Raw genomic sequence first — 22,109 nt, 5'->3', positions numbered from 1 at the left:
AACAAACAAGTCATTAATTTCATGAAAGTTAAAAGTAGAATCTATAATTTTATTAGTTTTATAAAAAAATTAAACATCTTCTGATGGTTCAGATTGTGGAATTGATTCAATAAAAAATTTGTTTATCTCATCTGGATTATTTAAATTATTTGGTATCTCAATTCTTTTGTCAGGTATAAATTTATTATATTTTAGAGTACGCCACATTTCTCTAGGAGTGTTATTATTAAATTGTTGCACGAAATATGCTTTCTTTTCCCTCTTAATAGACCGAAACGTAAAGTTACGTAAATTTTTATAAGTTTGGAAATGAACCTCAGATCTAGTTCGCTTATACTTACTTAGTGCTTTATCTCTTTCTGCCATCATCATCTTTATAGGAAAAGTTAACCAAGGTGCTTTAGGCTTAGTAACTCTTGATGTAACGATAGGGGCATGTCTGTCAAAAAGACTATTCAGACAGTTTACAAAATACGAAATTTTTTCATCAACTGTGGTCTGATCGAAAATTCTAAAAAATCATGTGTTAAATAGATCATTTTCAAAGCTTACTTCATCAAAATTTTTAAAACTTCTATAAGTAATAAATTTTGGAGTTTTTATGTTATTATCAATTTTTAAATTACAGAATACCATTGAATGATCTGAAATAATCTTTTGCATAACACCCCCATCATAATCAGTACTGTTCGGTACTATAACATAATCTAAAAGAGTTGCCGAGGTGGCTGTAACTCTAGTAGTTTTATCAATTATCTGGCATAAATTAAGTGCTTCTAGAATACAATTAAATTTTTTTACATTTGTATTTTCAAAGTCCAACAAATCCAAGTTAAAATCCCCCATACATATCATCTCATCTACAGTTGTTTAAATATATACAAGACTGTCTTCAAATTCATCTAAAAAAATGTTTGTATTTTTTTCATGTGGTTTATAAATAATTCCTATGGCATAAGTTTTTTTACTAATAGTTACTTTAATCCAAAGCTGTTCCCAAATGTATTCTTGCTCGCTAATAATTATTTCGCTACGTATTGTATTTCTAACATAAATGCAAACTCCTTTACCATTACAGTTTCTATCAGCCCTAAATAAACAATATCCATTTATAGCTAACACTGAATCATTAATACTCTCTTTTAACCATGATTCACATATTTTACTTTCAGTTTTTTGGTTTTCATTAACGAAGTGTTTATATGTTTTAACGTGCTTTCTTAAACTACTTGGATCCGTATATCGTTTTGGACAGCAGGGGATTTTTCATTGGTATGGCTTATCCACATGATGAGTCCTCGTGTGCTTGGATCTGTCACTTGAATTCTAGTAGGCTTTGTTACATTATTTAGGTACATCACTTTTTAATCTATGTTCTTGATTATTTTTTAGTCTGTATGTTCCCTTAAGTGGTTCTTCATTTCCTTTAATGATTCCTTATCAGCTACTTCTGAATCTCGACCCTTGCGGCTTTTTTGGTGATGTCACACTTTGTTTCTGGGACTACAAATGTTTCTCTCGAGCCTTGTTTTGCCAACAAATCTTCTCGTTCATTCCCATGTACCCATTCATGATCCGGCTCCCATATTAAAGACACTTTATTGTTTTTTCCCTGGTTGTGGAGAGATCTTTGCAGCCTCTCATCACGTTTAATTGGGTGAGTGGATTTGTTACGGCCAAAATAGACGCTTGGTTACCTGTATAAACTTTGATACTCTCCTTTTGGGGTCTCCTTTCAAGATTTTATCAATGCAGGCAACCAAACCAAAAACTTCAGCTTGGAACACAGTTGTACATTGACTCAGGCTGTAATATTTGTTATAATTACATGTTTGCCAAAAGACTCACGATCCATTACCATGGACAGTTTTAGATCCATCAGTGAACCATATTAAGTCCTGATTACTATAACTTATATTCCTTTTTATTCTCTAGATTCTAGATGATATACAATGTATGTGTAAATCTTCTTAGTGCAGTCACTGAAGGTTTTCACCTCCGATTTCGTTGAACCTCCATCGATTTTCATGAAACTTGGTAAGTAATTAGAGGATACCTCAAGGAACAAAGGTGACATGATGCCAACTTGCGCTTTTACCCTGGGGGTGGATGCCAACCCTTCTTGGGGGTGAAAATTATTTTATTAAAAATAATACCATAAGTCAATAGAGGGACAAATTATAAGCAAAATTTGTTACATAAAGTTATTAAAATAAATCAACACTTTTTGAGTTATTAAAGACCAAAGATTTTATTTTTTCCTAAAAAATGCATGTTTTAAATCGGTTTTTCATGTATAAATCGAAAACTATAAGCTTTTACAAAAAAATTATTATTACTGAAATTGAAGATAATAAAAAATTGAATACATTTCTTACATAAAGAACTATACTAATGTTAGTTCAAAGTGAGTTATTGGCAATTAAATGTGTATTTTTTTCGACGAGTACTCAAATTAGTCTAAGAGCTGGGAGCGGATTTTGTGCAAGTAATATGGAAAAACTATACGGGGATATGTTGAATTAGTTGTGTACATTACTTTCACCAACGGCCGGAAACCAGAGTTGGGGCCGAGGGTAGTTATAAGGGGTCAAAATCGCGGATTTTATTATTTTTTTATGACGCTCATGATCGAGATGCTGCACCAAAATTTGGAAATAAGTAGGTCATGACGTACCTAAGTAAAATCTCTAGGGGCTCAACGCTGCCTGGCCGACAAAGGGGTGGGGGTAGGGGTGAATATAAAAAATATAAGGGGTTTTTTGCGACGTTCGTGATTGAGATAGTGCACCAAAATTTGGGTATAAGTAGACCAATACATAAATAATTGAAATCCCCAGAGCCGGAAACCAGAGTGGGGAAGGAAGGTAGTTATAAGGGGTCTAAATTCCGTTTTTTATTTTTTTTTTGTCACGCTCAAGATCCAGATAGCGCGCCAAAATTTGGGAATAACTAGGTCATGACGTAACTAAGTAAAATCTCAAGGAGTGGAACGCTGCGTGGTCGACAAAGGGGTGGGGCAGGGGTGAATCTAAAAAAATGTAAGGGGTTTTTTGCGACGTTCGTGATTGAGATAGTGCACCAACATTTGGGAATAAGTAGGCCATGACATAACTAAGTAATATCCCCAGAGGCGGAAACCAGAGTGGCGGACGAGGGTAGTTATAAGGAGTAAAAGTCGCGGTTTTTATTATTTTTTTTGTGGCGCTTATGATGGAGATAGTGCACCAAAATTTGGGAGTAAGTAGGTTATGACGTAACTAAGTAAAATCTTCAGGGGCGGAACGCTGCTTAGGGTACAAAGGGGTGGTAGGCAGGGGTGAGTATAAAAATATATGGGGATTGTTTTGCCGGTCGTGATCGAGATAGTGCACCAAAATTTGGGAATAAGTAGATCATGACATTACCAAGTAAAATCTACAGGGGCGGAACGCTGCGTGGGCGACAAATGTTGTGCCGGGTCACAAAAAAAATAATACACACTGCGACTTTGACCCCTTAAAACTACACTCATCCCCAACTCTGGTTTCCGGCTCTGGGGATTTTACTTAGCTAAGTCATGGTCTACTTATTCCCAAATTTTGGTGCACTATCTCAATCTAGCACGTCGCAAAAAACCCCTTATATTTTTTATATTCACACTTACCCCCACCCATTTATCGGCCACGCAGCGTTCCACCCCTGGAGATTGTACTTAGTTACCTCATGACCTACTTATTCCCAAATTTTGGTGCACTATCTCGATCATGAGCGTCACAAAAAAAATAATAAAAACGGCGATTTTGACCCCTTATAACTACCCTCATGCCCAATTCTGGTTTCCGGCTCTGAGGAATTTACTTAGTTATGTCATGGTCTACTTATTCCCAAATTTTGGTGCACTCTCTCAATCATGAACGTCGCAAAAAACCCCTAATATTTTTTGTATTCACCCCTGCCTCACCCCTTTGTCGATCACGCAGCGTGCCACCCCTGGAGATTTTACTTAGTTACGTCATGAGCTACTTATTTCCAAATTTTGGTGCACTCTCTCGATCATGGGCGTCACAAAAAAAATAATAAAAACGGCGACTTTGACCCCTTATAACTACCCTCATCTCCAACTTTGGTTTCCGGCTCTGGGGATTTTACTTAGTAATGTCATGATCTACTTATTCCCAAATTTTGGTCCACTATCTCAATCACGAACAGCGCAAAAAAACCCTTTATATTTTTTATATTCACCCCTACCCTCACCCCTTTGTCGGCCACGCAGCGTTCCGCCCCTAGAGATTTTATTTAGTTACGTCATGACCTACTTATTCCGAAATTTTGGTGCACTATCTCGATCATGAGCGTCATAAAAAAAATAATAAAATCCGCGACTTTGACCCCTTATAACTACCCTCGGCCCCAACTCTGGTTTCCGGCCGTTGGTGAAAGTCATGTACACAACTAATTCAACATATCCCCGTATAGTTTTTCCATATTACTTATCACGCACAAAATCCGCTTCTATCTCTCCGACTAAATCTAAGTATTGAAGCTAAAATAACGGGAAAACGATGCAATGTATAAAATATTCCTGCTTAACATTTGCCAAAGTACTTCATAATACCTATCAAATGAGCTTCAGAACAAGGTAATAGCGTCAAAATTAAGCAAGTTATAATGAAAATAAAAAAGAACCGTTTCGAATTTTTTAGGATAAAGTGAAAAATAAAACATACGCCATTTCCACAAAAATTAAAATTTATAGTAATCCTTACAAGAATTGCTTTATATTGGCATAAGTAATGTTTTCGATAATTTTGACCGGTTTAGAATTCATATTTTTGAAAAAAAGATATAATTTAAAAAAACAAAATTTTTAGAATTAATGTAATTCTCACATTCTTTTGATAATAACTCCAAAAATGCTCAATATACGTAAAAAATTATAGACAACTAAATTTTAGTTTTTTCTGTGCCAAATATTTTACCTGTTTTACTATTTTTATAGGGTAAAAAATAACCGAGATAGAAACGTTTAAATATTAAATTTTGATGTGGGAACCATGCAACCGGGGTCATTTAACCTTTTATTTTTAAAAAAGTAAGGGGTTTAAAAGATTAGGTTCAACGTGCTTACATAGCACTTGGAATTAATTTTCAAACAGTTTTTAGGCGAACCTGATATCGTAAACACGAACGGAGGTATTAAAAAAAAACAATAACGTTTTTTGGAAAAACTTTTAAAAGATAAATTTTGAAAAAAATTTGGAGCATAAATTTTAACGCTATCAACATGTTCGAGGGCTCATTTGATAAATATTTTTAAGTACTTTGACAAATGTTTAATAAGTTTATGTTATAAATGCATCACTTTCCCGTAATTTCAGCTTGAATACTTAGAGTTTTTTACTCGTGGAAAAAAATATACATTCAATTACCTATAACTCACTTTTAGTTAGCATTAAAAGGTTTTTCTGGTAAGGGATTTATTTCATTTTTTATTAGCTTTAATTTTGATAATAATAACTTTTTTTGTAAAAACTTACACTTTTTGAGTTATTCATGAAAAATTGGTTAAAAACATGCATTTTTCTCAAGAAAAATTAAAATCTTTGATCTTTAATAACTCAAATAGTTTTGATTTATTTTAGTAACTTTATATAACAAATTTTGCTTGAAATTTGTCCCTCTATCGAATTGTGGGGTTATTTTTAATAAAATAATTTTCACCTCCGAGAAGGGGTGGCATCCACCCCCAGGGTAAAAGCGCAAGTTGGCACCATGTCACCTTTGTTCCTTGAGATATCCTCTAACCACTCACCAATTTTCATGCAAATCGATGAAGGTTCAACGAAATCGGAGGTAATAGCTCATATCCACCTTCCGTGACTCCACTATCTCAGTGAAGATTACTTCTGGTTGGATGGATTCCTCAACTACAGTCCCCGTGGTATTTGTATGACTATTCAATTCATAATTTGGCCTTCAAGTATTGCTCGTTTTAAATTTCAGGATGATCTTAAATATTACCACCAAAATATGTAATTCCACCGAGACAAGCCCTGTGATAGCCTCTAAAGATGCTGTTCCTTTACTACTCAAGGCATTTGTCATATTTAGAAGCGCTTTTCTTTGCAGTATGGTGGGGGAGACCATACAAGATTACAAAGCGAAATATATTCCTTTCTTTCTATATTATATCCTTTTCATTTTTGTTTACTTTCATGATGGTTTCTTGATAGTTTCTATGATAGTGCTATCTGCATTTTTCAATAACGCACTATGATTCCCATCTACTACCATATTCTTAATCATAGTAAAGTTTATGAGTCTCAGTTAAGAGTAAAGTTTATCAGTGGAAGAAAAAATATTCTATTTTCCGACTTTGGCATTAAAGTTTCTTGGTATTATTTTAACATCATAGTAATTGTTCTTGGAAGATAATTTAGTAGTTTCCCCTTGCTTATTACACCACAATTTTATAGCCAGTTGATATTTGATTACCGCCAATAAATGTGTGGAATAAAACCATTGAGGATTGATTTCCTCTAGCCTTAAGTCACTAATGACATAGCTGCTTGCTGCTTTATGTCATATGCTCAGTTGGCTCATGAGTGCTTATTTTGGTAAGCATTATTCTACATATCTGTAGGACATTTCAAACAAACTCATTGGTAAAATATTAATTATTTTTTATTAAAAACAAAATTATAAATAAAAAAATATCACATTTCATTATTGCCATGATACTTAACACACATCTTAGACATAACACGCAATACAAAAATTCAGTCCATCGAAAAGATTCCAACATTTAATATTAGAATTCTTTTCTGTGTAAACTTAAATCTAAAGGTCCATCGATTTGCATACATTCATCGTATGGTATATAAACGCTTCTAGGCTCTATACTAAACGGTTCTGTGAACTGATTCCACGGTTGACTGCTTTTAACTGTATCATTTAGATTAATTAAATTACCTATTTTAAATAGTTCAGACCTGCTGCTCATACATTTTGTCACACAGCAAACTCTATTACAATCACAAGGGTGCCTGATAACATTCTCTCGGAACATTGGATCTAGGCTAGGCAGTCTGTCCTCTACTCTATTTTCATTTACGATTTGTTCTACAGTCTTTTTACTTTCAGTTTTTTGGTTTTCATTAACAAAATGTTTATATGTTTTAACGTGCTTTCTTAAACTACTTGGATCCGTATATCGTTTCGGACAGCCGGGGATTTTGCACTGATATGGCTTATCCACCTGATGAGTTCTGGTGTGCTTGAATCTGTCACTGGAATTCGAGTAGGCTTTGTTACATCCTGGTACTGGACATACGTATGGTTTTTCTCCGCTGTGCGACCGTGAATGGATTTTCAGGTTTTCTGCTCTGGAGAAGGATTTGTCACATTGGAAACACTTGTGGGGCTTTTCGTTTGTATGGGTGCGGACGTGAACGAGCATCTTATATCTGAAACAAAGAAAATCAACATTAATACTTTGTTTTTATTACAGAATATATTCAAATACAGTTTCTTTTTAATACCAATTTGATAAAGAAGATTTCTGGTCCAATGAAGAAAACAAATCAAATAGGCAAACCAATATTGACTCTATAGAAGATGAGTCTACAGCAGATCAGTCCAATTTTATTCTATATGTATAATAATAATTAAAGGAAAATTAGATTCAAAAAATATAATCACTACATATTGGAATCAAACTGCCAAGGTAACAACCAGAACACCCAAAATATTAGAATATAAAAAGGAGTCCTCCAGGGTTGCCTGCTGTAACCACTACTCTTGAATATCTACAGTGAAGCGGTATTTAAAGAAGCGCTCTCAGATTGAATAGAAAGTGTACCTATCTATTAATGGAGAATTTTTGAATAATTTAAATTTTACAGATTATGCAGTAATAATGAAACAATAATGATTTAGAGAAAGTATCAACGCCTTAATGAAGGCTGTCATAAGTACAGACTGAAGATGGATTTGAAGAAAGCTAAATGCATGATCATGACCAAATCAGCAGATCCAAACATCTAATTGATTATATTGGAGATACTAGAATTGAGAATATGGATACCTACAAATATTTAGGAACAGGATAACATCAAATGTAGACCAAACCAAAGAAATTAAGGCACGTATTGAAAAAGCATATGCATCATTCATTAAACTTAAAGGTTTCTTTGTTGTCTGGATATAAGAATATAACTACGCTTAAGGATGCTTCATTGTTACGTGTTCTTTACTCTTCTTTAGAACTTGGAACCAGAGGCGGCTCTAGGCCATGTAGCGCCCGTGTGCAGTCGATGCCGTGGCGCCCTTTGGTAGACGCGCAGTTAAAATGGAATTGTCGAATAGGTACCTATCTAGTACTATGGTCTGTTGTTACACCAAGAGGAGTAATTCAAATTTACCGCGCCTACTGCTTGTTTGTAATTACTGGTCCAATCTCATTCAAGTTTACTCCACTGTTTGAAATTTTGACACTAATGACATTTATGAAATTTTGACACTACTGGCGTTTCATAAGTTAATTAGGTTATATCGACGATAATTTGAGTTTTCTGCGTTATTCCTTAATTTTTAGATTTTTATTCTAGGTACTTTTATATAAAAAACAATTATTTTTAGAACTTTTTATTTTGTGTGAATCTGTCTTTTTAGTTTACTCCTCCTAGTTTAAAAACAAACCATAGTACATAGGGTATTAGAGGGTATTAGGTACGCTTATAATGTAAACAAAAATCCAGATGCAGATAGTGCAATATTAAATGATGTCGGGAGCCAATAGGTATTCACGGCATACAGTGGTTCCAAATGCGGAAAACGTGGTCATGAGGTAAAAGAAAAAATCCCTATCTAGGGATGTTCATGTTTATAGTTGTTTTCTTATACTATCGTAGAGTCGTAATACGCAGGTATAAGGATCAGAAAGGATGTATTCTTATTCTTAGCTCAGGGACAAGTTAGCCATGTTTCCAAAGTGTATAAACAATATACCGCTTTTAAAGGTTCATGACCACGTTTTCAGCTTTTTGAAGCACAGTGCGGCGTCAGAACAACCTACCCAAATCTGTTAAAAATATTTAATTAAAAATGAACTATTTTATCTATGAGTTGGTTGAAAATTTTTTGAGGAAATTTGAAAGGTTTGAGTACACAAGTAAATAGTAGTACATGTTAACTTAAATATAATACTTAATCCATTCCGTCAAAGCTTTTCTAAGGGGTAATTTACCCAAAATTACCCAGGGCAAAATTACCCCGCGACACCTGTACAAACGCCTTTGAAAATGCCCTGCAAGTCCCAAGCAGTTTGATCTTTATAGGTTCCACAACCGATTTCGGAATAATTGTCGGTACATCTTCAAACGAATCAAAAAGTTGCCGTTCGTTGGACGGACAGCCGGGCGGGCGGCAAGCTATAAATCTCGCTTAAGTGACAATGTAATTTTTCATTAATCGTTTTAAAGCATATTTTCTGTTGAAACAAAGTAAAGGGCCGTTCTTTGGTGCTCGGCGCCCCCAACATCCCGGCGCCCGTGTGCACCGCACACTCTGCACAATAGGTAAAGCCGCCTCTGCTTGGAACGTGGACACTAAAACAAGTGCATTTGAATATGTTGGCCGCCTTTGAATTTTGATGTTACAGAAGAATCCTACTACTATGTGGATTCAAAGAATGGCAAACGTGGAAGTAACTAAAAGGATAGGAAATGAAGCCAAAGTAATATTAACTATCAAAAGAAAAACCCTGATCAAACCAAAAATGTAATTTGTAAGTAATGTAAGTAATTTAGTTGTGAACTAAAAAAAGTGAACTTTGATATAATTCCTGTTATTTATTATCTTGATTGCCTTGCCTTCATTAAGTAATTATCAGTAAGGGTACTGACTAAGGCAATGATATATCAGATACCTACACTTCTACTAGTAGGTACATATGCACTTGCCATCATACGTAGTAGAATGTACTCACTAGTATTTTGTTTACACCTGAATCATCTACATTTGAAACACATCTCAAGTGTACACACTTTAAGAACTCATTTAACTGATAATGTATCATACCACCCAAGGAGAAATTTATATATGAATAAAAATAAAAAAAAATATACAACCATTTTATCGGATCAATCATATCTCGACATTTTGCATATCTCGAATGCACTATTTCATTGTGGGAGGCCTCTGGTCCAGATTTTTTTATAACAATCTTTTAGATTAATACATCAATTATTTTAAGTGTCTCTTTTACTTTAGTTATGCGTTATCGTTATTTCTTTATCTTCTCTTTCTTTAATCTGTCTTTTCCTACTGATTTCACTGTGTTTTATTAAGTATCAGAGACATTGTTTATAAATGGTACTTGGTCGTGAAACCTGTGTAATGAACTTTGTCCCTTCATTAAACTCCCCAAGAGATCCTCTGCATTTGGTGGAAACTTCATTATGGGGAGAGATCATTTCTGTGCTTATCTTCAATCTCGTATGCATTAAACAAGATTTTCATATCTACGTTGTTTGTATTTATATATTTTTTTTCATATGGATTTATTCACGCTCTCTATTTTGCATCGGTAAATAAAACGTTATATCAAATAATGGTCAACACAAATTTCATAAAGACAACATATTATGTGCTACTTAAATACAATCCGATGGGGCACCTCAGTTTAGTGCAGCCGAACAAATGAATTAAATATGAGACATCGCGAAGTTGTCCTGAAATTTACACTGGCTGATTGCAAATCAAGGATATCATTGAAAGTCCTATGTTCCTATAAAAATATAGTACCATTATTCAGGAATAAATAATAAATTTTTGGATCGGTATTTTACATCAGATGTACTCATATTGATATCTTATGTGTGCAAATAAGTGCAAATGCACTTCATTATGCACTTATTTTTTAAATAAGAATTGCACTTGAATACTTCAATAAACTACTTGAAATGATTTATTATCGAACTAGAATCTAAATCATACGATTTATTTTTTGGAAAAATGCATTTTGTATGATTTTCATGATTACTTATATATTTTTTAAATATGTATATGTCTCCATGAGTGTTTTTGACTAAAGACACAGGTATGCTCGGATAAATAGGTTTTAAAATTGTACATGCTGACATCACTGTTAGGTTAGGAACGTATTCATGCCCATATTTCACGGACAATCATAGACAGATATTATATGTCTATGCGGAAAAGCATCACTCAAAATTTAAAAACCTGTTGATCGGAACACGGCTGGGCCTTTAGTGAAGAAAATCTGTTTCTACAATTACGTTTCTTAATTGTATCATATCAAAGTTCACAAAATATCTTCCATTTAACTCACATCACAAAAAATTGTTTTCAAAGACATGAAGGGTATTCATAAAAATTGATTGAAAATAACGGGTCACTCTGATAGCCTTAGAAAATCCGTCAACAACTTGAAACTGTTTATTGCTTATAGTAAAAAGAAATTCATATCATAATGTTCATGGTATTCTGAAAGAGGAAATAATAACCTTGTTAACTCATAAAGACCTACCTTGCATTAAATCCTTTATTGTTTCTAACGCATCCTTCCCATCCACAGTAGAATAATCCTCCCAACCCACTGGCAGAGTGAACTTTTGAGACGTGAGATGCTAGTTGGTCCAAAGATGAAAACATTATTCCGCAAGACCTCCATTGGCACTGCACATCGGTTGATAGTTGTGAGGATTTGATTATGTGGCTGGACAGACGTAGTTCCTTGTGAGGAATCTCTACACTTGACACTGAGTTTTCACTGTCGCTCTGGAAATTAGAATGCTTTTATTATTGACTTGAATAAATTATTACAGGCTGCGGTGGCTAGACCACTTATAGAGAATGAATTAGTTGCAACCGTCGAAACACATCTATAACCAACGACCGGATGGAGTGAGTAGAAGAGGCAGGCCAAGAGCACGATTTAAGGACCAGGTGGAAGACGAGTTTCAACTATTAAGAGTACGAAATTGGAAAACCAAGGCAAAGGATAGGAAGGAATGGAAGCTAACTCTAGAACAGGTCAAGACCCACCATGGGTTGCAGAGCCAATCATGATGATGAATAAATTATTGGATTGTGAAGATGAAATGTTAAAATTGAACCATTTACGTTCAACAAAAAATTACGTTGATGAAACACGTGATGCAGAACAAACTTGTTTTTTATTGAACAACATTTTGAAATTATTTATAGAAGACATCTTGACGTTTTAAAGAGAGCTGTAATGTTAGGTAATCAGAAAAATATAAGAAAAAAAATGCTTGCTAGTTCTGAGTATTTTAGGAAAGATGATAAATATATCAATATACCGAACAACTACTTATGTATTTCAAGAAGAACAAGGTATCTGAAAATGATATTGTTCTAAAGGTTGTAGGTCGTAGGTATCTTGTGACATTATACCTTTGTAATTGTAACAGTGTAACATAAAGAAAACATAAAACAAAAGACCCGAATAAATACAAAGAAATTCAGAGAAACATCAGAAAGAAAATTCGAGAGGCAAAAGAGAGATGGCTCTCCGACAGATGCAAAGAAATAGAAGACCTGGATAAAAAGTATAACAGCTTTATTTGCACAAAAAAATCAAAGACATGACACGTTCTAGAAAAAGCACAAGAACGAATACCCTTAAAAATGATAAAGGGGATATTATTACTGACGTGAAGGAGATATTGTATCACTGGACCAATTACACCCAACAACTATTTAATGATGAAAGAGGAGAACTGTCATCAGAAATCATAGAGGATATCGGACCACCCATATTAAGAGAAGAAGTCATCTATGCCGTTAAAAACACGAAAGAGGGTAAAGCTACTGGACCAGATGATGTGCCCATCGAATTATTAAAACTTATTGATGAAGATGGTATTGATATAATGGTTGTAAAAAATAGACTAAGACAAGCAAGAGACTGCATACGAAAATTTAACCCGGTACTGTGTGATGATAAGAACATCAGCATAAAAACAAAAAGTAGAATATATGTATACATAATACCTTGAAAAGAAGTATCCTTACTTATGGGTGTGAGAATTGGACAATAAATAAGAAAATTAAAAACAAGGTAGAGAAACAGAAATGGCATTGCCAAAGAGAAGCTGCAGAGCAACAAGAAGAGATAGAATAAATAACATAGAGATTAGGTAAAGAATGGGAATGAATTCAGATATAATACAGACTACATCGAACAGAAGAGATAAACCTGGTACTGATATGAGTGATATGCCAGAAGAGCTGACCAAAATCGTTGGATAAATAGAATGACAGAGTGGTACCCGATAGGAAGAAGGAAGGGAGGCAGACCTCGAAGATCTTTCAGAGATAAAGTGGACGAAGCAATGGAAAGAAGAAATCTACAGGAAGAGGACTGGCAAAACAGAAACAACTGGAGAGAATGGTTGAGTGAAGGAATACAGTAAAAACTGTCGAAATTCTTAGTATATAGGAAGAACATAATGTATATATAATAGGGTTTTATACAAAATATTTATTATTTATTTACTTATCGATAGGATGAATGATGCTAAATGGTAGGAATAATCTTAATAATATAGAGCAGTATTTACCTGTGTGCTAGCTGGTGATGCAGGTGGCAAAGTTTCATCCGAAAGCTCTGACATGGTGGTGTAAGTTCTAAATCTTCGAAAATATGAATACTGGTCGGTATCTTCCACAACGTAGGGGTTGTAATATTGTAGGGGTTGACCCTCTACCATTCTGTAATGCGATAAAAACATTTTTAACTAAACTGAATAAACACTATACTAAAAATGATATAAGGAACGTTATTACTCCGACGAGCGAAAAATTTAAATAATGAGGATCTTACAATCTCTTTATTTATATAGAATATTAGTATTTATTTCAGTGGCGTTTATCTCGAAATTGTATAAGGTGACACGACAGTTATCTGTCTGATAATGAGATTCATTTAATCAGGTAATGTGTACTTAGAATTTTGGTGGTAAACAGGAAAATAAGTACACATTTTACAAAATGTACGTAATGATTTCAATCGAAAAAAAATTGAAGGATTTATATTGTGTAATTTTCAAGGAGTGTGTAAGAGGAATCAACTTTCATTGGAATTTTTCCTAGACGAATAGACGAAATGAAACTTCATATTGTAGAGTATACATATATATATATATATATATATATATATATATATATATATATATATATATATATATATATATATATATATCCCTTTCGTCTTTTTTATTCGTCGCCTCATTGCCTTATAAATGGTAAAAGGCAGAGAATAAGGATGTTACCAGAAAGTAGTTCCACGAGAAATTTCAGATTTATTAAACAAAGTAAGTTATCAATCGAAGTAGCACAGAAAACGACAATAAAAATATCGTTCCCATACAACTAGATTGATAACAGTTGGAATACTTTTTTTGTTTACACCTCCTGAGATTTTCAAAATTTATAAATCAAACAGGATGCGGAGGAAATTAAGATGAGAGAATTTGAAATAATTCACAACTCATCTGCTCAGCGCGGTAAAAGTTCCAACAAGAAAGATTCCTTAATACTCCTACAAAAGAGTAAATGAATTAAAAATGTATAAACATTTTCAATTTCTTTAAATAACCAAAATAGTATAACATTAAACAAAGATCCCACAGAAAAATACTGAAAACAAATTAAACTAGCCATTGAAAATTCAAAATCCATATTAAATCCAACAGAACAGAAATACCTTAATATTGTGAACCCACAACCTCCTAAATTATACTCTTTTATTAAATTACACAAACCTAACCACCCAATAAGGCCTGTAGTTTCTTTTTATACAGCTCTGTCATATAAACTTCCAAAAAACTGTCAGATATTATTACAGAATACACTAAATTTTCACATAAATTCACCGTAAAAAATACACTAGAACTAGTTAATAAAATACAACATTTTCAATTGCCCAACAACTCCAGACTAATTTCGTTTGACGTAAAAAATCTTTTTTCTAGCGTTCCTCCTACAGAAACTTTTGTTCTAGTTAAAAATCTTTTACACCATAATAGTACAAATCCGATCATTACATCTGAAATTAATTTTACACCTTCTTGAAATTTGCATAAATCAAGACTATTTTGAATTCAATAATCAAAATATACACAAACAACAGTGCAGGACTTATTATGGGTAATCCTCTAAGCCCATTTCGATCAGATATATTTATGAACCAGCTTGAAACAACAATTTCTAAACATCCCGTATTTAAACAGTTCTTATATTGGTGGAGATACGTGGATGATATACTAGTATGCTTTACAGGAACTAACAGGCAACTTGACCAATTTCTATCATACATTAATTCACTTCATAGTAATATTGAGTTTACAATAGAAACAGAACAGAATAAGTCCATAAACTTTCTAGATGTAACAATTACCAGACTACACAACAAACATGAGTCCTCCGTATATCATAAACCTACCCATACTGACACAACTATACACAATTCATCATCCCATCCTACACAACACAAATTAGCAGCCTACCATAGCATTATTATACATAGACTGACAGAAATTTCCATGTCAAAAAATAACTTCGAAATAGAACTGAACATCATTAAACAAATAGCAGTAAACAATGGCTATAACGAACAAACAATTAATAAAATTTTAAACCAAAAACTCCATAAGAAAGCCCTGAAATTAGTCTATCCACCACCACAGAAAGAACCAAGTACCTTCTGCTCTATCACAAGATTTTACTACTTACCACAAGATCTACTGGCAAGATAACAACAAAAATGTTGTTCTGAAGCTATTTCCTTGTGGCATTTTTATGATTAATTATTTATATGGGAAATAAGCCACAATTAAAATGAAAAAAATAATTTTATTAACGTTGTAATATTTTGTATTTTGACAACGGCACCCGATTTGGGCGTCGAAACGTTAATAAAATTATTTTTTTCATTTTAATTGTGGCTTATTTCCCATATAAATAATTAATAACAACAAAAATAGCCAGATACATAAAAAAGAAAGGAATAACACCAGCTTTTAGAACTAACAACAACTTAAGCAAATATATTAAGAACAATAAGAGCCGAAAGAGAAAACAACTACAGAGTGGTGTCTACAAACTAACTTGTGGTGACTCTCCGAAAACTTAAATCGGTCAAACTGGCAGAACCTTTGACAAACGGATAACAGAACACAAAAGGGCTTTCAACAATAGAAAAACAGACACTTCTACATACGCCCTTCACCTTCTAGATCATAATCATTCTTTTAATGAAAAGTTTCAAATTCTGCATATTCAAAATAAAGGCCTTAAGCTATATTTATTAGAATCTATGGAAATAAATAAATTAAAAAATACAGATATAATTCTGAATGACCAACTCGAGACAAACAGCTCCCCACTCCTCAACCTCTTCAGTTAAGGACTTTAAAAAGGCAAATCCATAGTAAACTAAATCACTTGAGAAAGGCACTCTGCCGAAACAGCTGTAGTCACATAGTTATAATAAGTTTTGTGGAAGTATGGAAGTATTTAGGGTAACACAAGCTAGAAGAACAATTGGCTGCCTAAATGGAATACTTTGGAGCTCCGAAATATAAATACAGCGAAAATACAATATCTATGAAACACGTATTAAAAGCAGCCTACTTTACGGAGCAGAAACTTGGAGAATAACCGGAAACAACAGAAAAAAAAAGAAGCTGTAGAAATGGATGTGTTTAGAAGATCGTTAGGTATATCCCGTAGGGAAAGAGTTCGAAATGAGGAAGTAAGACGACGAATTGGAATAGATGGTTACTTAACAACAGACATTGAGAGGAAACAGTTGATTTGGTATGGTCATGTTCAAAGAATGGAAGACACAAGATTTCCCAAAAAGATCATGCAGTGGGTACCACCAAACCGCAAAAACCGAGGAAGACCCAAAAAGACATGGAAAGAAGGGGTAACCAAAGCAATGAGTACAAGGGATCTTAGAGATGGCCAATGGGATGATAGAAGGACGTGGAAGTTAGACATCGGACAACGTCGAAAGACGTTCTAAAACCGATATATACATACATAGAAAACAAACGGTTTCAGTGTTTTATTGTTAGATTTTCAATTTCTTTGCAACACGAAAATGCAGCAGCTGCATAATACTCTGGTTAAATCGGAGAGTGCAGGAAGAGTCTATACCGATTTCGGAGGTCTTCTCTCGATTTCTGTGCTACTTCGATTGATAACTTACTTGGTTTTTCGGTAGATGGCTCTAGTTCATCCGTGACATTTCTTTCTTTGCAATTCGGAAAGGCCCAAAGTATGATACCTGGGGAAATCGGAGAGAAGAGGATAAGGGACTACTGATGAGGGGGAAAAGACCTCCGAAACCGGTATAGACTCTTCCTGCACTCTCCGATTTAACCAGAGTATTATGCAGCTGCCGCATTTTCGTGTTGCAAAGAAATTGAAAATGTTTATACATTTTTTCAGATTTATTGTTTAGATCTGGGACTTCTCATTTCTCTTTAATAGATGTCGCTACAGAGCGTGCGACATTTTCATAGTTCTGCTAAAATAGGCAGCTTGGTTTCATTTCGATTCAGAGGTGTTCATGTAGCTCCACTGAAGACGTCTGGAGAGACAGAAACGTACATATGGCGATGGTGCATCACCTCTGAACCGAATTGAAACATTAGCTGTTTTTTAATTGTTCATGTTACTCATATTTTGAGTACAAGGAATCAACTTTCGTTGCAATTTTTTCTAGACGAACAGACGGAATGTCCCTTTCATCTTCTTTATTCGTCGTCTTCTTGCCTTATATATGGTAAAAGCAGAGTTTAAGGATGTTACCAGAAAGTGGTTCCACTATAGATCCACTATAGTGGATAAGTTTCAGATTTATTGTTTATATCTGGTACTTCTCATTTCTCTCTGTGTAATTTTATTTATTCTATTTCCCGTATTCATTGTGGATATTCATGGCATTCTGCTTCACTTTCCTTATATTCATTTATACTGTGTTATATTTAAATTTATGTAATATTTAAAATATCATTATTATCAGTGGCGTTACAGCTCTTGCCAAAGCCTTCTTCAGAACAATCCTCCATTTGCCTGTCTCTCTGGCAACTCTTCTCCATGCTCTAATTCCAAGAGTCTCGGTCTTCCTCTTGTTCTTTGTCCTGTTGGCCCTCTTCGGTCAAAAACTTTTCTGACTATGGCATCTTCCTCTCGCCTAATTACATGCCTTATCCATCTAAGGCGTGCTACCTTAATTAATTTTACAATTTCAGGTTCTCCAAAACTTCTGTACAACTCAACGCCAAGCATCACAAACCTTGTTCTTTTATCCCTATATACAGGGTGTCCAGAAACTCTACCGACAAAAGAAGACAGGAGATTCCTCAGATAATTTTAAGACAATTTAACCCAATGCACCTTGTCCGAAAATGCTTCCTAAGGGAGCTAGAGCTCTTTGAAGATGGCGTCTTTTAATTAGTTTTTCTTAAATACCTCCAGAACGCTTCTAGTTAGAAAAACGAAAATTGGTACACATATTTATCTTCCAGAGATAAATCGATTCCATCCATTGTGAATTTCTAGTACCAGTCATAGGCGTCCGTTTTGGGTGGAGCAACGGTTATTTTATCGCATAACTTTTTTGTCTTTAACTTTTAAGTATTTTTGATACTGGATTAATAAATTGTGAGGTATTTTAGTATTAAAAGATACTCCTGCTTAAGTCGGTAGGATACACCGTTTTCTAGAAAAATCGATTTGAAAATGTTTCGTTTCCCGAATTTGAAAAAAAAATTGAAAACAATTTTCAAAAAAAAAAACGGTGTATTTTACCAACTTAAAGCAAAAGTAACTTTTAGTACTGGAATACCTCATAATTTAATAATCTAGTGTCAAAAATTCATAAAAATTAAAGACAAAAACGTTATGCGATAAAGTAGCCGTTGACCTACCCAAAACGGACGCATATGACCGGTACTAGAAATTAGCAATTAATGAAATTGATTCATCTCTGGAGTATAAATGAACGTACCAGTTTTCGTTTTTCTAAATAGCTTTTTTTTGATATTCGAAAAACGAGAAATTTTCAAATCGATTTTTCTAGACTTTCTACACTACGGTGTATCCTATCGACTTAAAGTAAGACTACCTTTTATTACTATAATATCTTACATTTTAATAATCCAGACTCAAAAATGCTTAAAAATTAAAAACAAAAAAGTTATGCGATAATATAACTGTTGACCTACTCAAAACGGACGCCTATGACCGGTACTAGAAATTTGCAATGGCTGGAGTCGATTTATCTCTGGAAGATAAATATGTGTACCAATTTTCGTTTTTCTAACTAGAAGCGTTCTGGAGATATTCAAGGAAAACTAATTACCAGACGGCATCTTCAAATAGCTCTAGCTCCTTTAGGAAGCATTTTCGGACTGGATGAATTGGGTTAAATTGTATTAAAATTATCTAAGGACACCCTGTATACTGTATATTAGGATTTTTCGCTCAAAACGTTTGAGCAGTTCTTGGTCATTCTATGTAAGTGACCAATTTTCTGAACCATATAGCACTGGTCTTATTCGTGTTTTGTAGACAGGCAATTTAATTTTTCTATGTATTTTTGAGGCCATCTGTCTTCTTAAGCCATAGTCACACTTATTGGCGAGTACTATTCTTCTTTTAATTTCTTCACTGATGTTGTTATCTTTAGTTAGCAGCGAGCCTAAGTATATGAAGGTGTAGAATATTTAAAACAAGAATAAAAAACCGCTAAACGCCGTAAAAATGAGTGGCGCATACAATATTCCAGCTACAAAAGATCTGATATGAATATTACGTGGCGCGAAAATGGATTCTCATTTGGTGCAAAACAAAATTCTAGTTTTATTTTAAAATATTTTTCCATAATATTTGCTAAATTTGAAGTAAACGCGCCACAAAAGAGTAACTTTGATACAGTTTGAATTTTGAAACTCTTTTGTGGCGCGTTTACTTCAAATTTAGCAAATATTATGGAAAAATCTTTTAAAATAAAACTAGAATTTTGTTTTGCATCAAATGAAAATCTATTTTCGCGCCACGTAATATTCATATCAGATCTTTTGTAGCTGGAATATTTTATGCGCCACTCATTTTTACGGCGTTTAGCGGTTTTTTATTCTTGTATCAGGAGTTTTTCAAAGTTATTTATAAATTAAATGTATGAAGTTGAATGCAATGTTCCCCTATTACACGTCAAGCTTTATAAATGGTCACCTTTGTTGCATTATATCCCAAATGAATTTTTTCTATTCGAAATAGATTGAAACAAAAATATTGAGATGGCCGGTAAATGAAGTCGGATTGCCCGTTGCCAGATTAAATTTAGCGTCGTAACCACTACAACTACATAAACCATTTCGGGAATAATCGTTAATTGGATTATACTTTTGTAGCTTAATAACTTCTAAACGGTTTAACCAATTTTGGTCAGTAAACATGAGTTTGAAACGTATTGACTAGTAGTATCTGATGGATCTAAGGTCAAGTATGATAACTGAAGCTTTTAAATATTACGTGGCGCGAAAATGGATTCTCATTTGATGCAAAACAAAATTCTAGTTTTATTTTAAAAGATTTTTCTTTTATATTACGATTAATATTCACAAAATTAATATCCACAAACATTTTACCTTTTTTAAATAAAAATTGAGTCACATTTATAAGCTCTATAACTTTTGAATGGTATAACCGATTTTCAAAATTAGACATGCATTGGAAAGGTAATGATCAGTTCTATTAGAAGCCGTAAAGGTTGGACTTAATTTTTAAAGTTTTTGGGAGTTTTGGGGACGAGAACGAAAAACAGACCCTAAATAGGTGAGTCTTTTTCTGAACTTTAAGATGGGAGTTGTCCCAGTTTTCAATTCAGTCAGATTTAGAAAATCGAAAATTTCGTGTATGTAATATATAGTGTCGCGTGTAGGGGGGTGTGGGTGTGCGCCACTGGCGAGAACTGCCGTTCTCTGGTAATGTTCAAAATTAGACATGAGTTGGATAGGTAATGATCAGTATTGTTAGAAGCCGCAAAGGTCGGACTTAAATTTTCGAAGTTTTTGGGAGTTTTGGGGACCAGAACGGAAAACAGACCCTAATTAGGAAGGGCCGTAAAATCGACACCCTTGGACCAAAATGGATGGTTGACATATGAATGGGTAAGTCTTTTTCTGAACTTGAAGATGGGAGTTGGCACAATTTTCACTTCAGTCAGATTTAGAAAATTGAAAATTTCGTGCATATAATAGTGTCGCGTATAGGGGGGTGTATTTCTGCGCCACTGGCGAGAACTGCCGTTCTCTGGTAATTTTTTCGATATCAAACTAACAGCTTCGATAACCACTAAATCGAAAACTATTAATTTTATCAAAAAAATGTATAATGAACATTTTTTGCTTATAATTAATGTTTTTACCAGCATTTGCGGTCAAAATATAATAAAAAATTTCCACCCTCGAAATGAGGTGGCAACCACCCCATGGTAAACAATCCACTACTTATTGTCAAATTTTCAAGCAAATCTATCCATTCTGTAAAAATTGCGAAGTGAAAAATTTCAGTTCCTGGACTAATTATACATTTGGAGCTCTATAACTTCTGAACGGCTTACCTGATGTTGATCACTAAACATGAATTTGAAACGTATTGACAAGTAGTATCTGATGCATCCAAGATCGAGTGTGATAACTGAACGCATTACAGGAATTATTGAGCTTGAAGAACCGTTTTTCCCATAAGAAATAGATTTGATCATATTTATGAAGCCTATAACTTAAAAATTCGAATTTTTCCAGATATGAGGTATACACCGTTAGACGCGTCCTGAGTCCTACAAACGCTCAGTTATTGGCACAATTCGTAGGTTGAAATTTTGAGTAATTGTCGAAAAACCAAAATTTTCAAAGTTTAATTTTTCAGTTTTTTGGCTATAGTGAGCAGTGTGTATGTCTTAGCTTGATCGCTTAAGCGCCATTTGAAAGCTTAACTCAACCCTATTGATTTGGTGTATTTGCGGTTTTCCTGTCTTTCCTTGAACCTAAGATATATAC

The 22,109-nt window shown here is 33.9% G+C and overlaps 1 protein-coding gene across 1 annotated transcript; it reads right to left on the bottom strand.

Moving 5' to 3' along the window:
* Window positions 1-6,648: 6,648 nt before the first annotated feature.
* On the bottom strand, window positions 6,649-13,852 carry LOC114334783 (zinc finger protein GLIS2). Its single transcript, XM_028284878.2, has 3 exons — window positions 13,593-13,852; window positions 11,534-11,784; window positions 6,649-7,448 (listed from the first exon to the last, which is right to left on the bottom strand). The coding sequence occupies exons 1-3, from the start codon at window positions 13,761-13,763 to the stop codon at window positions 6,794-6,796; spliced, it is 1,077 nt and encodes a 358-aa protein (XP_028140679.1). The 5' UTR covers window positions 13,764-13,852; the 3' UTR covers window positions 6,649-6,793.
* Window positions 13,853-22,109: the final 8,257 nt, after the last annotated feature.

The sequence above is a fragment of the Diabrotica virgifera genome, chromosome 6 (assembly GCF_917563875.1).
Source record: "Diabrotica virgifera virgifera chromosome 6, PGI_DIABVI_V3a".
Taxonomy (NCBI): Eukaryota; Metazoa; Arthropoda; class Insecta; order Coleoptera; family Chrysomelidae; genus Diabrotica; species Diabrotica virgifera.
This window is presented reverse-complemented; position numbering and strand designations above follow the sequence as displayed.